The sequence below is a fragment of the Arachis ipaensis genome, chromosome B2 (assembly GCF_059453495.1).
Source record: "Arachis ipaensis isolate K30076 ecotype BB chromosome B2, ASM5945349v1, whole genome shotgun sequence".
Taxonomy (NCBI): domain Eukaryota; kingdom Viridiplantae; phylum Streptophyta; class Magnoliopsida; order Fabales; family Fabaceae; genus Arachis; species Arachis ipaensis.
In genome coordinates, this window is record NC_142437.1 from 120,693,867 (window position 1) to 120,715,429 (window position 21,563).

The following is a 21,563-nucleotide window of genomic DNA, read 5'->3' on the forward strand; positions in this document are numbered from 1 at the left end:
TTTCCATGAGACTCAAGACATGAAAAAATTAAGAAAAATACTAAACAGAATACATTGAAGGAGAAGAAAATCTGTAAGCTTAGGTAGCTCTGAGAATCCTGTGTCTTGCACTCTCACTGCTTACTTCTAACACCTTGCTCCAAACAGTGGCTGTTCTCCCATTTTATAGAAGAGAGAAGCCTCCACACTTGAAGCCAAAATCCAAGCCAACTTCTTCTTCTTCAAGAAACAGAACCAGTTCGGCCACATAGAGAGAGAAGAGATAACCATGCAAAACCCAACATGCAATTACCTCTAGTCCTTTCTTGGTCACCACTCTTCATCAATCCGAGCTCTCCATCCTTGGCTTGCTCTCCAAGATGGATTTCTGGCCCTTGATGCTTCATGATGATGATGACTTCATCTGCTTCAATCTCTGCCTCTACCATCACTTCGCCACTCTAACTACTTCCTATGGTGGTTGAGCAGAATCAAAGACAAGTCACACCTCCAATAGTCTCTTCCTTGCTGGCCGAATCTTCTTCTTCCTTTTTGAGCATGAAGAGCTCGAGACTACCTCACCAAATCTAACCATATTTGGTGAAAATCTCAGCCACAGCACACTTTTGTTTTGTTATGTTTTCTTGCCATCATTGTGATGGTCTTTAGACTTGCTCTTCCTTCACTTCGGTAGCTCCATGTAGCTTCCATGGCATCCATTGTTTCCTATGTAATAACCGAAGAAGAGAAGCAAATAGAGAGAGAAGAGAGAAGTTTAAAAAGTATTGAATTAGGAAAGAGAATGAGATTAAATGAAATGATTCTTTCCTTACTGAGTAGCGTGTAGCCATAAGTGCTACAATCAAATCAAGTGTCTTGTTTTCTCTCTCATAGTTCCCATGCAATAAATGACAATGTAATGAATTTTGGAATCCATCACATGGTGAAATGCTTGGATCCGTTGAAAGCAATTTTGCTTTCCTTTTTCCATTGGTTCCGGATCATGCATGAGGAACTTTTATCAAATGTAAAATTGGGCTTAGTTGCAACAACATTTAATTTCTGGCCCAGAAATAACATTTGCTTTCCTGATGAATTTTTGGATCATGCATTGAGCAAATAGGAAAGCATTCATTTGGGCTTGTAGTAATAATAATAACTCAATCTGGCCCAATTAGCACAATAAACAATTCAGCCATACTCATTATATATTCTAGCATCAAACCAAAGCTTAATTTTTTATTTAATTGGGCTTGTATCAGAATTTTATTTTCGGCCCAATTAGAAACCTGCATCACAAAATTATTAATTAACATATGTTAAATGAAAATCAAATTAATAATTTTGTAATTAATTATTTCAATAATGTTTGTTCATCATCAAAATTAAATTAGAGTTTTCCAAACTCATCAATCTCCCCCTTGATGACAAACATTATTAAAATTGAAATGGAAAGAAATTCTAAAGATTGGAGTATAGAGTACTCCCTTTGAATATTTGAATTTCTCCCCCTTTCTAATTGTCACATGGCTCCCCCTTAATATATGCTGTTTTTACCAAGGGAAGCACTAACCTGTAACAATTTTAATCAAGCTTCAAGTAACAATGTTATTCAACATATTAATTTTGAAAATGTTGAATGCTTGATTTATGAGCAGAATTGGATGATAATCAAAACTCATTTGTTATCAATAAATTGATTTTCTGCTCAAACAACACCATAATCAACCAAAATCTGTTTTTGGCAAAAGACTTGCTGTTCAAAAATATTTTTCAATAAATCAGAGCAGTCTTTGTAGAAAAAATATTTTTCAATCATGATTTAATCTTTTCAAACACAGCAATTTTCATCATTAAGAACTAAAGGAACTGCCAAAAATAAATCAAACATAAATCATTTTATCACAGTAAACACATTTTACCAAGATAAACATCAAACAATGGCAGTAATCAATATGAATCAAATGCATTATCATTTATCAAAAATAGTATACCAAATGCATTATCAACCAACATAAACCAAATGCATAAACCGAATGCATTATCAATCAATCATTAACATAGGTGATCATGAATTCTTTTCTCAAAGAATTTCATCCCCTGTTCCAGTTTCAATTTTTGGGATTATTTTCCTCCCCCTTTTGGCATCAAGGGGCACCTGCAAGAAATATTGAACATGGAAACATAATATGCAAAATATAACCCAGAACATAATCCAAAAGTGTTTAACAAAGTGTCACACGGTTATACGACTATCAGTTTGCAACCTAACAAAATAACAAATTGAGCCAAAGTGTGCCAATAGCAAATAGTAACCAGAAAGTTAATCATCAGAAAGATTAAAGTCAGATCCCTCAGCTCCTGCATCACTACCAACTTCATCATCAAGGCTTTCAAGCATTAGACCGACCCTTTCTTGGCATTTCTTCCAAGCCGACTCATTTTCATATGCAAGTTTGCGAGCAGACTTGTGAAATTGAACCATGAGTTTGGACATGTTGGAGAATTCTGTGAGGATTTCTCTGAGGGAACCGGTCGTCTTTGAGGATTTTGGGCGGCTCTCAAAGTCGTCATCAGAAGCCATTGATTTCTTTCCCTTTTTAACAGCCCGCCTCCTTTGATCATAGAGACCTTGTTCTCTACATCCTCATTGGTTAAATCTATCTTAAAGTACTCAAAAATGCACGTGAGAAACATTCTATAAGGTAGATTAGCCTTTTTTGTACTCTTCAGAGACTCCCACATGTGTCTAATCATAATATAACTAAATGAAATGGAAGATGAAGTAACAAGAGCAAATATTATGAGACAGTTAGATACGGTTATCCTGTTGTGAGAACCACTTTGAGGAGTGAGAATGTGAGTTATGATGCGGTGCAGCAGGGAGTTAGTTGGACTCAAAGCCTTGTGAGTAGGAACATTTCCATCCAGGCCAGACAAATTTTCACAAATTTGATGAAGAACCTGCTTGTATGTAACCCCTACATGTGAATCCCATTTATCACTCATGTAAACCTTTGGCCCTTCATCAATGTATCCAAGGGCAGAAGCAATGGTTTCAGAATTCAGGGTGATATGAACCCGTTTCACGTAAGAATGAAGGCTGCCATCAATAAACCTTAGATTCGCATAAAACTGTCTCACCAACCCTGGGTACACCATTTTATGAATAAGGAGCAATGGTGACCATTTGAGACTATCAAACAGGGGCTGGACCGCTGGAGATTGATTCCTTTGGAGGCCAGAGACTCGAGATTCACTAAGTAAGAGGGGCACAGATGCCGTTTTTCCAAAACTTCTTTGTGAAATTCATAGAAAGCGCACGTAGAGAACCTTGAAGGATCAAAATGTGAGTGAGGTTTGTGAAACTTGTTCTTGAAATCCATTGAACCAAGGTTCGTGGGTTCTCTGGTCTCATGAAGCACGAAACCCTTGGCCTTTTGAGAGCTCTTTCCGGATGCATGGGGAGTTGATCTTTTCGGTGGTGATGGTGGGGGGGAGGAATAGGTGATGTATGAGACTCTTCTTCTTCTTCCACGGGAGCCATTCCTTTCTTCCTTCTTGAGGAGGTTTTTGTGGCAATGACATTTCTTCTCATTGTGTCTGTTTGTTTTGAGGGAGGTGAGGGTGACGATGATGATGTAGAGTGAATGTGAATGTGAGTGTGTGATTGTGGAGTGGACTATTTTTGAGAGAATAAGAGCCTTTCACTTTTCCTGGGAGCAGTTTTCTTTTTCATGGTTAGGAGAGAAGAGAAGTTGAATATGAAAGGGTGAGGAAGGCCGAAACGGAGTGAGGGAGGAGGGAGGTTAGTGGTGCAATAAATGTGGAGTGGAGAGAGATAATGGAGGGAGGTATTAACCATTAATGGCGCGGTTATTAACCAAGGGGGGTTTCAAAAACTGAAAAGGAGTTTCCTTGAATCAAGGGATTAGTTGGAAGAAAAGATTTGATTTGACAACATGCTTCTTCCAACAAGATTTGATAAGACAACTAAGGAATTGTGATTTTATTTTTCAAAAAAATTAGAAACTAACTAAACTGTCATGGTGGGGTCAAAAGCTATTAGGTGGGGCCCATAAAAATTGAATTTTGCATTGCCTCCCCCTTAATTATAGCTCTTCCATCATGTCCTCATTTTTATCTCGTCCAAACCTACGAGACAAAACTGAACAGAATCAAATATTCACAAGTTATCAATAGAACTTAAATCAAACATTCCCAAACATTTTCTCAAGGTACAGAATCTGTCTTCACAGAGGGGTTTTGTAAAAATATCAGCAATTTGGTCTTCAGATTTTACAAATTGAATATCAATAGTACCCTTTTGCACATGCTCTCTAATAAAATGATATTTTATCTCAATGTGCTTGGTTCTTGAATGTAGAACAAGATTTTTTGAAATGTTTATAGCACTCATGTTATCACAAAATAAGGGAATACTATTGATTTTTAATTTGTAATCTTCCAATTGTGTTTTTAACCAAATTAATTGAGAGTAACATGCAGATGCAGAAATGTATTCAGCTTCAGCTGTGAATAAAGCCACTGTGGCTTGCTTCTTGCTTGACCACATGTTGAGTGAGCTTCCAAGGAAGCAACACATGCCCGATGTGCTCCGTCTATCCACTCTATCTCCCGCATAATCTGCATCACAAAACCCTACTGCACAAAATTCATCAGATTTAGGATACCACAAGCCATAATCACAAGTTCCCTTAATGTATCTAATGATGCGTTTAACAGCCGTAAGATGGGATTCTTTTGGGTGAGATTGAAACCTTGAGCATACACCCACACTTTGAACAATATCCGGTCTAGAGGAGGTAAGATACATGAGTGAACCTATCATTCCTCTATACCTTGTTTCATCCACATCTTGGCCATCATCATCCTTTTCAAGTTTTGTATTAGGATGCATTGGTGTACCCATTGGTTTGGAATTTTCTAGGCCAAACTTTTTGATAAGTTCTTTTGCATACTTTCCTTGGTGAATAAAAGTACCACTAGGAGTTTGTTTGATTTGGAGGCCAAGAAAGAAGGTTAGCTCTCCCATTAAACTCATTTCAAACTCACTAGTCATGAGTTTTCCAAACTCTTCACACAAGGATACATTGGCCGATCCAAATACAATGTCATCAACATAAACTTAAACAAGGAGTATATCATCATTAGATACCCCTTTGAAATTGATTTTCCAACAAGAAGGCACTAAGCCTTTCATACCAAGCCCTTGGAGCTTATCTAAGACCATAAAGAGCCTTAGTTAGTTTGAAAACATGATTTGGAAACTCTTTATCCTCAAAACCCGGGGGTTGAGCCACATACACTTCTCTATCAATAAAGCCATTAAGGAAAGCACATTTAACATCCATTTGAAACATTTTGAATCCCTTATGGGCAGCATAGGCAAGAAGCAGCCTAATTGCTTCCATTCTAGCTACCAGAGCAAAAGACTCATCAAAATCTATACCTTCTTCTTGATCGTAACCTTGGGCCACTAATCTAGCCTTGTTACGAACAACTTGTCCATCCTCACCAAGTTTATTTTTAAAAACCCACTTAGTACCCGTTACCTTCTTACCATCCGGATGAGGTACTAGTGTCCAAACCTCATTCTTGTCAAATTGAGCAAGCTCCTCTTGCATGGCCTTGACCCAAGATGGATCTTCAAGAGCTTGTTTGACATTGTTGGGCTCCATTTGTGACAAGAGAGCAAAGTTGCTAGGTTCGGTTTGCCTTTTGGTGGAGGATCTTGTTGTTACACCTTGAGAGGGGTCACCAATGATGAAGTCATGAGGATAACCCCTCATAGACTTCCATTCTCTAGGATTTCGGACAGGTGTTGAGCTTTGATGAACTTCTGGTTGTCTCACTGTTTCAGTTTCTCGTGCCTGCTCAGGAGACAAAACGGAAATGTCTCCTCCAATCTGATGAGACAAAACTGGGCTGACAGATTCCTCATGTTGAACAGATTTGGGATTTTCTTTACTTGTTCCAGCTTCTTCACCATCTGAATCATTATCTATCATAGTACTGGGAATTAAGTTAGAATCACAAAAAGTAACATGTATGGATTCCTCTATGGTTCTATGCTCTTTGAGATAAACTCTATAGGCCTTGCTTGTGGTGGAATATCCAACAAACATTCCTTCATAAGATTTTGGATCAAACTTTTCAAGGTTTTCTTTATTGTTAAGTACAAAGCATTTGCATCCAAAAACATGAAAGTACTTAAGATTTGGAGGGGTTCCTTTCCATAACTCATAAGGGGTTTTCTTTAACCCTTTTCTAATGATTGTCCTATTCAAAATATAACAAGCTGTATTCACAGCTTCAGCCCATAAAAATTTAGGAATCTCATTCTCACAAAGCATAGCCCTAGTCATTTCTTGAAGGCTTCTATTCCTTCTTTCAACCACCCCATTTTGTTGGGGGGTTCTAGGGCATGAAAAGTTATGAGAAATTCCTAAGTCATCGTAGAATTTTTCAAAATCTTGGTTTTCAAATTCTCTTCCATGATCACTTCTTAAATGAGAAATTTTTAAATTCTTTTCATTTTGAATTTTCTTGCAAAGAGTGGAAAAGGCATGGAAAGCATCATTTTTATGAGCAAGGAAAAGTACCCAGCCAAATCTAGAGTAATCATCTACCACTACAAGACCATAGTGTTTACCTCCTAAACTTTGAGTTCTTGTTGGTCCAAAAAGATCAATATGTAACATCTCTAATGGCCTTTTGGTTGAGATTCCATCTTTAGGTTTAAAAGAGGATTTTACTTGTTTGCCCAATTGGCAAGCATCACAAGTAAGATCCTTATCAAATTTGATGTTTGGAATTCCTCTAACCAGATTTTTCTTAACTAGCTTAGAAATTTGGTACATGCTTGCATGACCCAACTTTCTATGCCATAGCCACTTTTTAGATTCAAGAGATGTAAAGCATGTTACATTTTGTTCTTTTAGGTCCTCAAGAGTCAATCCATACATATTATTGCATCTTTTAGCTTCAAATAAAATATCCCCTGTTTTCTCACAAACAACTAAACAAACAAACTTCCTAAAAATAACCTCAAAACCTAAATCACACAGTTGACTAACACTAAGTAAATTATGTTTCAAGCCATTCACAAGAAGAACATCATTTATACAAGAAGAAAAGTTTTTACCAACTTTCCCAATAGCCACTATTTTTCCTTTCGCATCATTACCAAAGTGACAAGTCCTCCATCATATTCATCAAGCTTTATGAAGGTTCTCTTTCTGGTCATATGCCTAGAGTATCCGCTGTCCATATACCACATATTTCCTTTCCGTTTGGATGCTAGGCACACCTACAAAATAAGCTTAAGTGACCTTAGGTATCCAAATTTTCTTGGATCCTTTCACGTTAAACCATCTCTTATGTCCTAAGCCATGTAATCAAAAACAACTTTACAAACTTTATCACCAATCATTCTTTCACCAAAGAAGCATTGAATAGGAAAGTGTCCATTTCGATTGCATAGCCTACAAAATCTTGGAGTTGCTGTTTTGTTAAAGTAGGTGGGGTCTTGATACCTTATATCATTTGAAGATAAAGCAATGTTTTCAAAATGAGATTTTTCAGATTTATAAAACCCCAACCCAGCCTTGTCATAAAGAGGTTTTTGACTAGCCAAGATTTGATTCAGATTTTCAGAACTTTGGGTGAACTTGGCTAAGTCTTCCTTAAGCCTTTTAACCTCTTTAAACAACTCTTCATTTTGCTTAAAACAATCTACATATGCAAGAACGGAATGATTACTTTCACAGCTCTTAATTTGGGCTCTTAACTGCTTATTTTCCTCAACAAGATCACAAGCAGTTTCGGCCTCTCTCACTTTCTCTTTAAGAAAACTATTTTCAGCTTTAAGAATGGTGATTTGTTGTTCAAGTTCTTGATTTTCCAGCAGAAAACATCTTATTTTTTTAGAAAGGTGGTCTATCATAAGATGAAGATCTTCAGTGTTAGGGTTATGAAAGACTACCTGATCTATGTGATCTGCCATGAGACAAGGTTGTGACTTGGTCTTGGATTTCTCATCATCATCATCCGAGTCATTTTCCAAATCTTCCCATGAAGCCATCAGTCCCTTCTTCTTTCCTCTTTTTGGCTTCTCTTCCTTCTTTAACTTGGGACAATCAGATTTGAAATGCCCCCATTTCCTTGTAGTTGTAACAAGTTACTTTGCTAAGGTCTTTCTTCATTTTCCTTGAGTTGCTGCCTTTGCCTTTGAGCTTCATCATTTTCCTGAATTTTTTGCAAACAACACAAATTCATTTTCAGATGAGTTATCACTGGATTCATCATCCAGAGGGTTAGTGACAGAAGAAAAAGCTATTCCTTTCTTTTTTGAATCTTTTTTTAAGTAGGTGTTTTTAAAAGCAAGTAAATTTCCTCTCAAATCATCATAGGTCATAGAGTCAAGACCACTACTCTCAGAGATAATTAAAGCTTTTGTTTTCCACTCTTTTGTGAGACATCTCAACACTCTTCTCACTAGCACAGATTCAGGATACTTGATTCCCATAGCATCCAAGCCAACAATAATGGTGTTGAAGCGTTCAAACATCTCATCAAGGGATTCTCCTTCCTTCATTGCAAACATTTCGTATTCTCTGTTTAACATATCAATCCTGGTCTTTTTCACAATGGTTGTTCCTTCATGAGTGACTAGGAGTTTATCCCAGATTTCCTTTGCTGTTGTGCAACGTGATACCCGTCGGTACTCCTCAAAGCTGATAGCACAGTTGAGCAGATTGATGGCCTTGGCGTTGAGCTCCACCTTTTTTCTATCTTCATCCGTCCAACTTGCTTCAGGTTTAAGAGAAACAACTCCTTCGGCACTTGTAACAGTTGGATATTGAGGCTCTTCCAGGATGATCTTCCAAAGTCTGTAATCCACTGCTTGTACGAATATCTTCATCCTCTCCTTCCAATAGGTATAATTTTTCCCATTGAACAGAGGAGGTCTATTGCTTGATTGTCCTTCGGTCAAATTATAGGACACCACATTTGAGCCACTATTTTCTGCCATGAGGATCTTTGCTCCAAGCTGCAAAGCTTGATCTCTTTGAGACCAAGCTCTGATACCAATTGATGGTTTCAGTGGCTAAGAGAAGGGGGGTTGAATCTTAGCCCCCTTTTTTGCTTTGTAACACTTGCTGGCCTTTGAAATAACTTCTAGGAGACTTCTGGATTTTTGTCTCGTCCCAAGCCACGAGACTTTTATTTTTATCTCGTCAGTTGGCACGAGACTTTTCTTTTTGTCTCGTCACTTGGCATTAGATAATTTTCAGTTTTAGCCCCTGTGCAGTAGAAACAGAAATGGAGTAGAGAAGAGAGAAAATTACACCCAGATATATCCTGGTTCGGCTGCTAAGTGCAGTGCAGCCTACATTCAGTCTCCATCACAACCATGATGGAATTTCACTATAATCTTCCTGATTACAGACTGTAAAGTGCTAACCCAACTTACAAGGGGATTCCCACAGAATCATGAAACACAACATAGATGAACAAAGGAACTCTAAGGACATCTATGACTTTTTCTTTTAATTTTGCACTCTCTGACTTTTTCCGCTCTATGGCTTTTTCATACAAACCTCACTGTTTGCCTTTTTCCATGAGACTCAAGACATGATAAAATTAAACAGAAAAATACTAAACAGAATACATTGAAGGAGAAGAAAATCTGTAAGCTTAGGTAGCTCTGAGAATCCTATGCCTTGCACTCTCACTGCTTACTTCTAACTCCTTGCTCCAAACAGTGGCTATTCTCCCTTTTTATAGAAGAAAGAAGCCTCCACACTTGAAGCCAAAACCTAAGCCAACTTCTTATTCTTCAAGAAACAAAACCGGTTCGGCCACATAGAGAGAGAAGAGATAACCATGCAAAACCCAACATGCAATTACCTCTAGTCCTTTCTTGGTCACCACTCTTCATCAATCCGAGCTCTCCATCCTTGGCTTGCTCTCCAAGATGGATTTCTGGCCCTTGATGCTTCATGATGATGATGACTTCATCTGCTTCAATCTCTGCCTCTACCATCACTTCGCCACTCTAGCTACTTCCTGTGGTGGTTGAGCAGAATCAAAGACAAGTCACACGTCCAAGAGTTTCCTCCTTGCTGGCCGAATCTTCTTCTTCCTTTTTGAGCATGAAGAGCTCGAGACTACCTCACCAAATCTAACCATATTTGGTGAAAATCTCAGCCACAACACACTTTTGTTTTGTTATGTTTTCTTGCCATCATTGTGATGGTCTTTAGACTTGCTCTTCCTTCACTTCGGTAGCTTCATGTAGCTTCCATGGCATCCATTGTTTCCTGTGTAATAACCGAAGAAGAGAAGCAAATAGAGAGAGAAGAGAGAAGTTTGAAAAGTATTGAATTAGGAAAGAGAATGAGATTAAATGAAATGATTCTTTCCTTGCTGAGTAGCGTGTAGCCATAAGTGCTACAATCAAATCAAGTGTCTTGTTTTCTCTCTCATAGTTCCCATGCAATAAATGACAATGTAATGAATTTTGGAATCCATCACATGGTGAAATGCTTGGATCCGTTGAAAGCAATTTTGCTTTCCTTTTTCCATTGGTTCCGGATCATGCATGAGGAACTTTTATCAAATGTAAAATTGGGCTTAGTTGCAACAACATTTAATTTCTGGCCCAGAAATAACATTTGCTTTCCTGATGAATTTTTGGATCATGCATTGAGCAAATAGGAAAGTATTCATTTGGGCTTGTAGTAATAATAATAACTCAATCTGGCCCAATTAGCACAATAAATAATTCAGCCATACTCATCATATATTCTAGCATCAAACCAAAGCTTAATTTTTTATTTAATTGGGCTTGTATCAGAATTTTATTTTCGGCCCAATTAGAAACCTGCATCACAAAATTATTAATTAACATATGTTAAATGAAAATCAAATTAATAATTTTGTAATTAATTATTTCAATAATATTTGTTCATCATCAAAATTAAATTAGAGTTTTCCAAACTCATCAATTTTAGTTGATGGACTTAGTCTTCTTATGTAGCGCTCGTCTTCCTTTTTTTTTATTGGTTGTTGTTAGAGTTGTTACTTTCTTCTTTCTGTAGTAGATTCTTGTGAAGGCATGTTCTTTATGAATTGTTGAGTTGGATGCACTTTCTATTGTGTTGTTTGTTCCATCTTTGCATGTATGTTCTTCTTCTGAAGAAATGTCTTGAATTTGTATGGTTTTATTTCTTCTTAATCTCTTGATGGAGTGGTACTTCAATGCCATTACTTTTCCAGAGTGTCATTAGATTTGAAGCAATTGTGCCCAATAATTTTTTTTTTGCTTCGCCATCAAATAGTACAAAAATTATTGTAGCACTTTAATCTGAAACCTTTAATTGAATTCTGAATCTAAAATAAATATTGGATTAGTAACTAATAATTTGATAGATAGAATTATGAAAAGTATATAGAGTTACCTTATTGTTGGATATTGTGGTGTTTGATTACATGTGCCACAAATGTAGTTGTTTTTTATATAGAGTTACACTTTTCACATTCAACATAGTTTCATACAAATTTGTCATCAATTTTGTTAATAGTTGCTAAAATTGTGAAGATCTTTTCCTATTCTAATATTCAATTTATGTATTCATTAGATATACGGTATTTGAGTAAGTATGAATGTATGATGCATGTTGTGAGTTTTTTTTTGTCATACCTGATCATCAGATTCTCGTTGCATGGCTATTAGATCTTTGATAGTTATTCGATTTCTAATCATTTTGCCTTGAAAGAATGATGCTCCATTGAATAAGTTTGAGATGTCTAATTCAGAAATAATTTTTTTGTGTTAAATTTGATGTTATTTGAAAGAATAGTGGTAAGAGACTTATATAAGTAGTTCAAATAGTATAGAATTTGAATACTTGTAACGTAAAATTTATTATAATTAATAATATTATTATGACATTTGTTATTTATAAAAATTAATAAATTAATTGTTGGGATTATAATTGTTTATAACGGTAAAATATAATAAATATAGGAATATGGATTCAATGTATTTGTACGTTACAAATTTATTGTATTGTATTTTTTAGTTTTCTTTTTTTGTATATTTTATTTTTTGTTGATTTGGAAATAATAGTTGATTTGGCAAGATTTGAGTGGTTGATTCTAACATTTTGCCAAGTAAGCAATGTTGCTGACATGGCGTTAGTAGAAGAAGAGAAATAGCTTCAAAGTAATGTGGGTAAACTTATGTATCTACTTTTATATATTAAGAATAGATGAGTTAATAATGAAGTTTATAACATAAAATTTTCCTATTAACATCCAAAATAACAGACATAAAGCCTAGTGTTGTGGTTGAATCCCTTCGGCATTGCCATCAAGATTCGTCAAACCAACACTTTACATCACAAAAACTCAAAAAAAAACTATACATCCCAGCAACTACTCAAGCATGCAATTCCCCTGTTCCAAACTTCTGCAACAATATCCCCAATTATAGAAATGCTTCTTCTCTGCCTCTCAAGAACCAATTGTACCATTTTGCTGAGAGTTTGGGATATCTCTATAATTGGCCATAGCTTACATTTGAATCATCCAATAAGTCAAATAAATCTTAGAATGGCCCCTTTATGTTTGATCCGTTCCTGAAATAGAAAATTAGGAAACAGAAGAAGTATATATTTATGTGTCTCAAGTATCAACAGAAATTTCATAGCTGAAGGTATCAAGTGTGGCACCTATACATGCATGCAAGTATTTCACCCTTGACACATCTTGTAATGATGCATTGCTTGGTTTGACCTGACCACATGATAATGTGAATCAAATCTTTATCAGCAACTATATAGCACCATAAAATACATGCATTTCGAGATAAATTTATTACATCATGCACTAGAATTAAATTATCCTGGTTCAATGAAACTTAAGATTCTCACTTATTGGAAGGAAATATACTGCATAGCTACACAGTAATCAAATTGGAAAAAATGAAAAAAAGAAAAAATTAATTACCCCTTCATTTGAAAACGGACTCTCTGCATCAGCCAAAACATAGATGGTGGTAGTTATACATAAATGAGTAGTAGCCATAGTTGAGGACATTAATGAAAACTATGAAATGCTAAGAAACCTGAGTGTTGAACTGCTAGTTGGAAATTTCATGTTATTTTTGTAACTAACAATAAAAATTTAAAAACACAGAATGTGAATCATAATGAATAGATAGTGGTTAGTCCATTACTCCCTTGTTATTCTTTTGGCCTTTTGGGAGTAACATGTTTAAAGAGGTTTTAGCTTGATGCACTGTTTTGCTTTATTATAATATAGAACTGAATGAATGTGATGGGGGTTGTCAACTTGTCATTGTGAGAAAGCATGTTGAATGAGGATTTGTAAGGTTTAGAATGAAATATAGATGACAAAAAACAATGCTTTACCTGCTTTAAGATGTTGAGTCCTCATGGAAACTGTCTCCTGCCATCAACTTGAATGGTGAATAAGCTATTAGTTTAAAACTGGAAAATAAAAGTAAGATTATGTAGGAGAGAATGAATATGATGTTGGAGAAGATGAAGTGAAGAGGCTTCGGGATAGAGAGAGCAAAAGAGTTACCTGTTTTAAGATGTTGAGTCATTGCGAATCCATTTCCCATCAAGTTGAATGCGGGGGATGTGGGAAATGGATGGCCAAATGTGGGGGTCCTTCCTCTCTATGCCTTCACCCAACAACGGACATTCTCTGATTCTGAGTTCCCATAAAGAGGCAGGCAGCCTTATTATGTTCTCCAGCTTAGGGCATTCTTCAATCCATAATCCTCGGAGGGACTGTGACTGTGACACCTCCAGAGATGTCAAATTTTCACATCTTTCAATTGTCAGAGACCAGAGATTTGGGAACGCTGGCAATGCGAAGGATGTAAGTGAATCACAGCTGTTGTCTATTTTTAATTCCATTAGCGAGTGATGTTGTTGGTGTTGCATTGGGAATTCTACATTCTTGCAGTTATTGATCCGCAAATGTTTCAACAAAGGGGGCAAAGCATCCCCTGGCAATGACACCGCTGATGAGCAATTTGAGATCTCTAAATAACGGAGAGAGGTTGGTTGGGTGTGGGTCATGGCCTCAAACACATCCTCCACAAGCTGCTTTCCTCCGATTCCTAGTACTTGCAGTGAAAGTGGTAGGTCCCGCATTCTTGCTTTCTGTTTGCCTAATATAAATAATTCGCGTAAGATGGGAGCTCTTGGAAGATAACAACCAAGCTCCTCACATCCTCGAATGCGGAGTTGCTTCAAAGACGGAAGGAAAGTGGGCAAATCTCTTCTTAACTTAGGACAGTCCTCTATCCAAAGTTCTTCAAGTTTCGGAAATGGTGCATGATCATCATCATCACATTCATATGACTCCCATTCCTCCCAGCAAGGCATTCTTTGAATCATGAGAAATTTAAGGGATCGGAAGGGTGTCTCCTGATGCTGATGAGTTCCATCACCCTTATAGAATGACCCACCAATCTTCTTCACCTTCTCGAACTCTTCAATGATCAGCCTCTCCAGAGAGGGTAACTGTCCAAGTGAAGGAACCATCCAACAATTCCTGCATCCACTCAGCATCAACACAGTCATGTTGTGGTACGAAGACTGCCCTACCCAATCCGGAAACATGGTACCTCTGTAACGCCAGATGAATAGCATCTTCAAGTCTTTGTGAGGACATAATTTGTCAAGAATAGCTTTTTCAGTTTGGGAATCACAAACCTCACTTTCTTCAAATGATGTCCAACTCAAATCTAAAGCATTCAGGTGTATTTTTTCATACATTCTTGCACTCGATGCTTCACCACTATTCTTAACATTCTCTAATTTCTCAATACTCAATGATCCATGAAGATGTGCTAACTCTCCCAATTCTCCAATCCCATTCTCTTCATGTTTGCCCGCAACATAGGAACTTAAAAATTGCAAATCTTTTAATTCACTCATCTTTTTTGGCATCTCTTCCAAATCATCAGTGCCGGAAATATCAAGATGACGCAAATTCACAAGATTTTGCATCTTGCTAGGAAGCTTTTTAAGTTTATTACACTCTCTCAACTTCAAGGTTTGTAAATTGTACAAGCAACTTAAAGACTCGGGCAAAGTCACGATGGATGTGAATGAAAGATCCAAAAAACGCAAATGGATCAATTTGCCAATTGAACTATGCATCAAGTTTTCATCATCTGAAGAAAAATTAAACGACAAAACTCGTAAGCACTTCAATTGTTCTAGTAAGTCACAAGGAACGGTTACTCCATCTCCCTCTGGGATTACGCCGCCTTTATGCAAATTGATTTGCATCAATGTCCTCACATGTTTTAACCTATTGCATGCTTCCATGATCTTCATAAGCGAATCATCATCATTCTTGCGGCGAGCACATGACAAGTGGCGAGTTTTCATATCATGCTTTGCTGCAGTCTTGTGTTCAAGCATACTAGAAAAGAACTTTCCACCATAAAATGTTGTTAAATCATGCATGAGGTCGTGCATCACAAATGTATTATCATCAGAGTTGGAACGTTGAAAAAATGATCTTGAAACCAAATCATCAAAATATTCATAACCAACATTTTTTAAAATGTTTCCACCCTTTGGTTGTAGCAAAAGACCTTCTGCCATCCACAATAATGTCAATTCATCTCTATAAAATTCATAGTCCTTCGGATACAAACAACAATAAACAAAGCAGCGTTTTAAATACGAAGGAAGGTGGTAATAACTGATTCTCAATGCAGGAAGAATCCCACTATCCTCCTCAGAGAGTTCCCAGAATTCACTATTCAAAACATCAATCCAGTCTTTTTCATTATCTTTCCCTCTCAATAACCCTCCAAGGGCCTGAGCTGCCAAAGGTAACCCTTTACATTTTTTAACAATTTTTCTACCAATTTCTTCTAAAGTTGAACAATCTCGAGATTCAGAAGGATCCCATGCACGATTTGCAAACACTGACCAGCATTGTTCTTCATTCAACAAACTCAAATTGTGAGCTTCATTATGTTTAGTTTTCACCACAGAAGCCACTGTATCAAGACGTGTAGTTACAAGAATCTTGCCTCCCTCACTTCCACATTCAAAAGGTGTTAGAAAACTTTCCCAACGCTCACGATTACTGCTCCAGACATCATCCAGAATAACCAAGAAGTTCTTCCCCGTTAGCCCATTCTTCAAATGATTTTGAGCTGTATCTAAATCATTTGAGTAACAAGCACTGCAAGTTTTCTCTATCACCGCCTTTGTGACCTTCAGAACATCAAATTCCTCCTCACCAACACAAACCCATGCCTTCACATGAAACTTTTGTTGCACTGTGTCATCATTATAAACCAATTTAGCCAAAGTAGTTTTTCCTATCCCACCCATGCCCACGATGGGAATCACGGACAGTTCACCATTGTAAGCATCATCTAAAAGCAAATTCACTATGGCATCCCTTTCTTTGTCCCTTCCAACAAATATATCAGATTTTTTAACCAGCGAGGTTGATGGAATCCTCCCAGACATGTTCTTGGCTGCAATCTTTTCTAGCCGAAGGATATCTTTGTGTTTTGCAATATCTTCTAGTCTAGCAATGATTTCTTCAATCCTACTAACCATCTCCCTATCTTGCGAATTGAGAAAGCGAGACAGGAAGTTACCTGGTGGATCCTTCTGAGTGGCAGCTTTGGTGGCGACTTCATCCAACAAGTCATCAGCATCATACACAGCATCTTGGAGATCTTCGAGCCATCTCTTGACAGCAGGGTCAGTGATCTGTTTCTTCTCAGCATCATTCAGCACAGCTTCAACCACATTCAGAATGGTCTTCAACCTTTGAAGCAGCTTCTGGTCAACCTTCTTTCCTCTCATCATGTTGATGAAATCAGGATCAGACAGCCTGTCGAAAAGGACATTGAGAAAAGAAGAGAGGAAAGCTCCTCCAACAAGTTCAGCAGCCATGTTCACAAGATCAAGAAAGTATGAAAGGGTAAGGGAAGTGGTTTGTGGTATGCACTCAAAACTCAGAATTGACAAAAACAGAAGGGTAATAGTGAAGTTGTAGTTTGCAGTGTAAGATAGCCAAGTATATGGTGTGGTGGTGATATTTTCTTGAAATGCTTACTGTTATTGGTACTGGGGACAAGTTCACATATGCTTCTTTGTTTCTTCCTCCAAGGCAGTGACATGTTTCAGTGCTTTCAAAAAGTTTATGACCCACTACAGCATCCAATACCCAATATGGTGATCTTTGCTTCAATTATTGAGTTGAACTGTTGAAGCAGAAATTCTTTTTTGTTTTTGCATCACATTCTTTCACTCTTTTCTTACTTTTTTTTTTTCTCGATAAGATACTTTTATTTTCTAAATGGAATCCAAATGTATTGAAATGATAAGTTTGATGTTTAACGTCATGGGACCATCCTCCACCAACTGATGAGAAAACCAAATGTGAATGGTCCTTAATTGTATTATTAGCTATACATACAGTAAACTGCTTTATACTTGTTTAACCAAATATTTGTTGTTTTCCCTCAATTTACCAAAATCACGCAATTATACAATGATTTAGTATTAGATTACAGAATATGACTATTTTGATTATAAATTAAATTATTGCATGGGATAATGAAGATGCCCTTATATTTGAATTTGTTACCACACTCTCATAGTGTCCAAAATGTATCTTACAATGTCCAAATTTTTACAGGGAAAACAATAATCTAAATAAGAATATTGTTGGATGATTTTACCAAAGTAAGACCATTTCATTTTTTTATTATATTATTATTATTATTTTTACATCAAGCTACTTTTACACATTATAGTTCTAGAATTTTTACTTTTCTTAATGGAATTTCAAATGAAATTCTTATTTGTTAATTTTTTTTAGCATGTGATTTAAATTTATTGAACTGAAAGTGAAAGAGTACAACAATGTTAATTTTGCTGTTTGCAATCTACATCATTGCCATTGAGGTTTGTTATCTTATAGGTGCAAGGCTCTGCCTCGGGTGTCTATGTTGATAGCAGCATCACTTCTAATTGAAATCTGCAATAACAGCAGGTAGGATTTTCAATGTATTTGTCTAAGGCATATAAAATGCTATCTGCATTAACTCTATAAACTGCAGAAGAATCACATTAACAAAGACCTCAGCGAATAAGGGAAGCAGGAAATTTGACAAACACAAGCTGAAGAAACGAAGCTTTTTTTGTAAAAAACCATACTCGATTGTGCAGCTTGTTTGTACTTCTTTCTTATAATTTGGATTGATCAAGTGATAAATTTTATATCTTTTGTTTGCCATTGGCTTTCTTATGTAATCTTGTACATATTTGTTTACAAAAAATAACACCTATTAGTAACAACTAGAGTGAGACCCGCGTAATGCGCCGAAAGGTAGATTATTTATAGTTTTATACTATATAGTATATTTTAATAAATGTTATATTAAAAATATTTTAGAGAACATATTATAAATAGATTTTGAATTTATTTATTTTTAAAAAAGACATAGGTTATTTATATTAAAGTTATACAAAATTGCATTTTTTTTTCATTTTTCAATTTGCATTAATGGCTACACTTTGGCTTTTCTTGCGGTTTTTTTGTTTGTAAATAATGAAAAAAATAAATGAATGAGAATGAAAAACATATAAAAATGTTATATTAAATTTAAGGAATTTTTGACAATTAGTATAAGAGATTAAGAAATGAAGAGTAGTAAGAGTCTTAATATGTATAAGTTGTAGAATTTGAATATTTGTAACTGAAATTTTTTATAATTATTATTATTATGACACTTTTAATGTATGTTTATTGCATTTAATTAGTACTTGATGTTTCAATTGAATAATAATAGATAAGAGTTTTTTGTTTTAATTTTTTTAAAATATTTTACTAAATAGTGATTGGTTGATTTTCATCAAGCAATTTTGGGTATTAACTCTTCCGGTCTGTCATTACCACTGCAAATCATTGTACAACAAAGAGAATAAGACATAGTCAAAGAATGATAATCCATTCTAAGTAAATTGTGGAAGCAATAATAATAATTTATAATTTGATGATGAAATATTGCAATTGATAGTATATAGGGAGCAATAATTTTAAATGCACATTAATTTTGGTTGTGAGTGTTGGACAGAACCGTTTACAAAAGAGGAATACATAAACTTGTGCTACTTGTAATGAGTTCACAATTAAAATGTTATTATTTATAACAAATAAATAGGGCTATTGAAAATGATATTGAACAATGAGAAGAGTAAACGATAAAGTTGAAAATCTTTAGGAAGATACCTGAGACAAATTTCCTACGTTGGCGGCGCCGAATGGTGACGTTGGTCTGAGACCCAGAATCGAGCTCTGGCAAGAAATCCGCAAGAGGAGGAATGGAGTTTGCTATGGTTTCTGCAATTTATACAATGCGGCTCCGCCGGAGATGGACATCGCGATGTATAATTTGTTTTGAGGAAAAAACAATGGCTCATGGACCAGAAGAGGATGGAGGAAATAGAATGGGACCGGAAGAGGATGGAGGAAATAGGATCTCGGTACGGAGAGGTACTAAGAGGGTGAGGGTTTGTGAAAGGTAATAAGCTCTTTGGTTTTGAGAGCTTTTTGTTGGGGTAAATGTTAATTTGTGTTTTTGTTGTTTTAGAAATAAGGATTGATTTAGAAAAAGTTAATTTGTTGGTTTTTATTGTGTTTTTTAGTTGTTTTTTGTGTTTTTTTTTTATGTGAAAATAAAAGTTAATTTGGCAAGATTTGAGTGGTGGATTCTAAAATTTTGCCAAGTAAGCGTTGGTGCTGACATGGCGTTAGTAGAAGAAGAGAAATAACTTAGAAGCAATGTGGGTAAACCTATGTACCTACTTTTATATATTAAGAATAGATTTATTATATTGACATGTTCACAAGATGTGGCTGTAGTTGCACTCAACTAAAGTTTTCATCAATTGGTAAGGAAAAGGTGGTAGTTATCTGCTGGATTGCATGGCCAAATTTACATCCAGAGAAAGATACAATGCACTAGATCGAACGATTTAACTTTAAGTGTAAACTTATTTCTATTATTATTTAATTAAATTCATTCTTGTCACCTTTTGAATGTCTTTTCAAGTAATGGGTGCAAAACATAATCACTTTTGTTACTAAATATCTTCTGGTGTCTGATTAAATATCTGCGTCAACTGATTTACAAGTGCACATAAATTAAATCCAACTTTTTTGTGATATTCTGCTGATTTATATAAAAATTTATGTGAAAAGTTCCATTTTCTAATTTTTCATATTCTGATAAAAGTACATAAAATGATAAATTTAGTAATTTACTTGACCAATAATGACAACCATAAATATTATCTTTTGGAGCATTATGTGATGCATTGTAGAAAATGAAAAATTATTCTATACTCAATTTTCTTCTACTGCATTCTGTAATACATTCCCACTTTAATCTCTGATGCAAAACAGAGTTAAAAAAAACCTACTCATCAAATAGGAGTCCGACAGAAATATGAGATGTTCTTTACAAGTTCAATAGCTCCTCCAACTATAGAAGTGCGCTTTTTCTACCTCTGAAGAACCAATTAAGTTCTGGTGTAAATAAAATTAAAGAACCTACTCATCAAATATGTCCAAAGGAAAATATGAGATGGATCCTTTACAAGCTCAATAGCTCCAACTATGGAAGTGCTTCTTCTACTTCTCTAGAACCAAGTGTACAATTTTGCAGTGGCTTTTTGATAACTATTAACTGCAGGGACCATTTTGAAGTTCGAGTACAATTTCAGGGACCAATTTAAAGTTTAACTCGAGAATTAACCAATCATCTTTAAGAAAAAAATTTAAAAAAAAAATCTTATTCAACAGAAGCATAAATTACTAATTAAATACAATAAATATATACAAACAAAGTGTCATTAATAATCATAATTATAAGAAGTTCCGGTTATAAATATTCAAATTCCGCATTATTTGGCTTACTTATACATATTGTATAAGACTCTTACTACTACACTATTTGGTTTATTTACAAATCATGTTGCATACAACTCTTATTACTATTACTTCATTTCTTAATCTCTCATACAAAATTGTTAAAAACTGCTCCAAGTAAATTTAAATTTAGCACAACATCTCCTTACTAGGTACAATGGGGGAATGACACTAAAGTTAATTCATAATTTCATATTATATTTTTGGTGTTTCCATTCGAATTCATTTTTCCTAACTTTTTTGTTTTGTACAACTCTAATATAAAAAATTTATAGTTTTTTTAAATAAATGAATTCAAAATCCTAAAAATAATAATCTATAATCCAATTTGTATTATATTTTTGTTGAATAATTATATATAAATTATCAAAAAAATATTTTTAATATAAAATACTTCAAATTTAACAGTAGTATGCATATTATCTAATCAATCTCTAAACAATATTTGATGGTTTCAGTGGCTAAGAGAAGGGGGGTTGAATCTTAGCCCCCTTTTTCAATTGATAACCCTTGTTGAACTTACAGGAGAC

General features: G+C 35.4%; 2 protein-coding genes across 9 annotated transcripts in view; one reads left to right on the forward strand and one right to left on the reverse strand.

Moving 5' to 3' along the window:
* The window catches only part of LOC107626139 (ABC transporter C family member 4), a 151,145-nt gene that overhangs the window by 86,766 nt on the left and 42,816 nt on the right, over positions 1–21,563 (forward strand). The window lies entirely within an intron of this gene.
* Positions 12,230–17,253, reverse strand: LOC107626141 (putative disease resistance RPP13-like protein 1). Of its 8 annotated transcripts, none has more exons than XM_088504086.1 (4): positions 13,621–17,253; positions 13,446–13,523; positions 12,744–12,807; positions 12,230–12,650 (listed from the first exon to the last, which is right to left on the reverse strand). In XM_088504086.1, the coding sequence occupies exon 1, from the start codon at positions 16,986–16,988 to the stop codon at positions 13,626–13,628; it is 3,363 nt and encodes a 1,120-aa protein (XP_088360212.1). In that variant the 5' UTR covers positions 16,989–17,253; the 3' UTR covers positions 12,230–12,650; positions 12,744–12,807; positions 13,446–13,523; positions 13,621–13,625. The 8 variants fall into 8 exon arrangements, with proteins under 8 accessions (XP_088360212.1, XP_088360211.1, XP_088360218.1 ...); XM_088504085.1 differs by having other exon boundaries at positions 13,446–13,492; positions 13,621–17,161; XM_088504092.1 differs by having other exon boundaries at positions 12,230–12,807; positions 13,446–13,482; positions 13,621–13,807; positions 13,871–17,155.

Bases quoted from the DNA above. Each gene is read 5' to 3' on its own strand.
- LOC107626141 (XM_088504086.1), bottom strand. From the start codon at position 16,988: ATGGCTGCTGAACTTGTTGGAGGAGCTTTCCTCTCTTCTTTTCTCAAT.